The following is a 3,575-nucleotide window of genomic DNA, read 5'->3' as shown; positions in this document are numbered from 1 at the left end:
ATGCCTTAACCATTTAAGATGCATGAAAGGGGGAGCTCCCCTCGGGATGGTATTGATAGTCAGGTAAGAGGGCTTAAAGAATCAGGCTTGCATTTGAAAGCATGAGATGGGTGGAGGGGAGAAGATGTGAGCTGTTGAATTTTGCCTCATTTTGCTTTATTAATAATGGCTCATTTGTAATTTTAGGACAAAGTGGATGCTGGCTTGCCTACTGCCATAGTAAGTACCCCAAGAGTTTTAACTGCAGTGTAGTAAATCTCCCTCTTATTACCTCTCTCGCTTTAAACTTAGTTCAGCCCTCTTACGTGTTAGTGCAATGTGGAAACCAGAATCACAGCACTTTCACCTCTCATCCTGCTCCCTGGAGGTGGAACATCTTCACACTTCAGATTCCCAAACATGCAGGGCAGGAGAATGAGCAGCATGGGAAACCTGCTTTCTGGAGGAGTTTTGCCCTCGCTCCTCACCCATGCTGCTGTTACAAGGTCAGCCTGGCCCTCCCATCTGTGCTGTTTGCCTTTCTCAAGTCATGAAGGAGGTTCCACACTTAGGCACTAACCTTATGTTTTTTCCCCATTGTAAGTGAAGCGACTGCTCAGTAACGTCCATGTCAAATTTATCATTATTTTGTTTCAGTTTAAGTATTAATATCCAGTATCCACACAGATATCACAGGCTGCCCTGAAGGCAGTTCGATATTGTGACATAAAATAGCAACCATAAAGCTGGTGTGATCAGCCCTAGCCTACCTCAACTTTCATCTGATAAAAGATCATTATTAAAACTAATGTTGAAGTGGATGTTATAATTGTGATGGTCTAGGAAATGCATGAGAGGCAAGAGTTTTTGAAAGTGATATCTCACAAAAACTCCTGCATCTCACATTATTAAAACTGAAATGTAAGCCCTCAGTTTAGGAAACCAAGCTATAGCTGAAGAACAAAGAAACTCAATTCAGGGCAGGCAGTATTTGGCCTGCTTAGTTTCTTTGTAAAATCTTTGACTAAAAGCATAACGTTTCATGAGGTTGGGGCAAACCAAAGTAAACTTGGTTAGCACATACTGTACATAACTACAGTGGACAAGGATAAGGGGCAGTTTCTTTAAGGGAAAAAAAGCACCCTTAGGAATAGTATTTACAGAAAAAAAAACAGAAAATTTACCTCATTTATGGATACATGCATTTGTCCCAAGCTATCTCTGTACCATGCCACTCAAAATGTAATTTTGTTTAAAACCCCTTATTATTCCTGCTCCTTTTCATCAAACTCCAGGTGCATCTTTCCAGCACTAGAATCATAGAAAATGAGGGTTGGAAGGGACCCCAGAAGGTCACGTTTAGTCCAACCTTCTGCTCCCAAGCAGGACCATCCCCAACTAGATCATTCCAGCCAGGGCTTTGTCGAGACACTGTCTTCTTGCTTTTTACCTAGAAATTATTAATAGCAAGGGCAGATTCTGTATAAAGCATCTGTGCATTTTGTGGCATAGACTTGTTGGGAACAGAATGATGGCCCAACTTGGGAAAGCTTAGAGCGCTTTCATGTTCCTCAGTGAGGTTGATGGGAGCTTCTGTAATGGTTGCTATGAACTGGATTGAGCTCTCAGTGGGAATCTGAGACTCACTGAACGCATACTCAACACTACAAGGTTTGGGATCCTCACATGGTTAGGAAAAGCAGGGGATGCACTCAAATACCAGGCTAAAAGGGTAGGATCAGACCCATAAAGAGGGAATCTGCTGTGTGACATTTTCGTCCTCCTTATGGTCTCTGAGTGCGTTGAACTTCAAATGGCTGGAGAAAATGTAGGACTGTGAACCATGACAGTCATTCACATCTAAAATTTTACTGCATTAGATTAGCAGTTTGGGGATGGGTGGGTGATATGCATTTCCTATCATGTATAGCTGTTTTTTGTCTACAGGAAGTAGGGTCTGTAGCTTTCTAAAATGACATTCCCTCTGCTGCTGATCTTTGGCCATCATGATAAAGATGCTGAAAAGGCTTATATGGTGGATTTCTGACAGCTTGGCATTTTAAAATGTGAACGCTTTTTTTTTTCCTTGTGTTTTTTTTCAGGCAGCATCAAATCTGATTGCTGTGGGGACTTCTCATGGGTTGGCATTAATTTTTGGTAAGTTAGAAATACCCTTTTGTGCCTCTTCAATGAAATTCAGAAAGGATTTTTTAATTCAGAAGAGGTTTAAAACACTGGTTTTATCAGATCTTGTTTATAGTTGAAAGATGACTTCCTTTCAGCAAAGAAATCCTGAAAAATAACATCAAACATGACAAAATGGTTGGAAATACTGAGATATCCTGGAAATACTAATTAGTGCAGATATCCATGAGACTATTTGACTACCTTTTTTCTTTTCCATTTTATAACAAGTTCTCATAGGTTGATGGGGGCTTACTTAAAGCTCCATAGGCGTTTGGAACGGTTCTCATCTGGCTGTTATACCACTACTGTGAATGTAAATTCCTCTGCTTATCTTATGGTGCTGTTATTCTAATGGAAATGAGTTTGGTAAATCCATGTGATCTATGATGGATTCTTGCAGTTTTTTTAAACAGTGTGTTCCTTGGTATTGGATGGAACCTTGATTTGAATGTTGGAGAGCATATTTAAATGTTAAGATTGTGAGACTTGGTTTATTCTTATTTATTCGACCCTCAAGGGGAAGAGTATGTTTTCTATTAAATATTTTCTGGGGTGGAGATAAAATTCAAGTTGCACAAGAATTAGCTCCTACTCCACACTTCGTTGACTTGGACTCTAGGAAAAGTCATTGGTAGAATGCCTCAAGGCAAACTACTGTTAAACTGGAGAAGATGGGGTTTAATATACAAGACTTGGTGGGTGGACGAGGAACAGGATAAAGGGGAGATAACAAGTGTTGATCAGAGAAGCACTGGACTGGGTGGAAGTTGCTAGTGGCATTCCTCAAAGACCAGTCTTGTTTAATTAGTTTCATAAGACCCTTTAGCCCAAATCAGTAGTGCAGTTAAGGTGGGGTGACTGGAGCAGCAGCGGCAGCTATGGGTACTGATGTGGCGGGTGTAGAAAATAACATCTACACTTACTTCTGACTGGCCATGCTACCAGCCTCCAGGAGCTGTTGCTGCCCCATTGTTGCTGCTGCCCCAGATGCTGAGTTTCCTGGTTACGCCTAGGACCATGTGGATAAAACTTAATGATGGCACAAAGTTAGGAGGTATAGTCAATACAGAGGAGGATTGCAATATAGTACAGGAGGCACTGGATGACCTTGACACTGGAGTAATAAGAATGGGATGAAATTCAAAATGCAAGACCAGGTAGCTTGGGAGCTAATCAGAAATTTCTGCTATAAATTGGGAGGTCATTACTTGGAAGTAACTTGGGTGAGGGAAGACTTCAGATGTCTTAGTTAATCACAGGATGACCAATGTGATCCAGCTATGGAAAAGGATGTTGTGATCCTAATATCTCCTAAGAGAGGTATTTACAGCAGAAATAGAGAAGTATTACTGGTGCTATATGAGGTCTTGGTGTAAGACCTTATGTACAGAATATTTTGAACATAGCAG

The 3,575-nt window shown here is 40.9% G+C and overlaps 1 protein-coding gene across 1 annotated transcript in view; it reads left to right on the top strand.

Moving 5' to 3' along the window:
- The window catches only part of LOC102379968 (vacuolar protein sorting-associated protein 8 homolog), a gene marked incomplete at its 3' end in the record, with an annotated part of 129,230 nt that overhangs the window by 17,567 nt on the left and 108,088 nt on the right, over nt 1-3,575 (top strand). Inside the window, exons 7-8 of the mRNA XM_025216841.1 lie at nt 187-219; nt 2,082-2,136. Coding sequence (XP_025072626.1) covers nt 187-219; nt 2,082-2,136 — 88 coding nt within the window. The remainder of the gene's footprint in view (nt 1-186; nt 220-2,081; nt 2,137-3,575) is intronic.

This window comes from Alligator sinensis, unplaced genomic scaffold (genome assembly GCF_000455745.1).
Source record: "Alligator sinensis unplaced genomic scaffold, ASM45574v1 scaffold1264_1, whole genome shotgun sequence".
In the NCBI taxonomy this organism is placed as follows: Eukaryota; Metazoa; Chordata; order Crocodylia; family Alligatoridae; genus Alligator; species Alligator sinensis.
The sequence above is the reverse complement of the archived record's forward strand: the minus strand, read 5'-3'. Positions and strand labels throughout refer to the sequence as shown.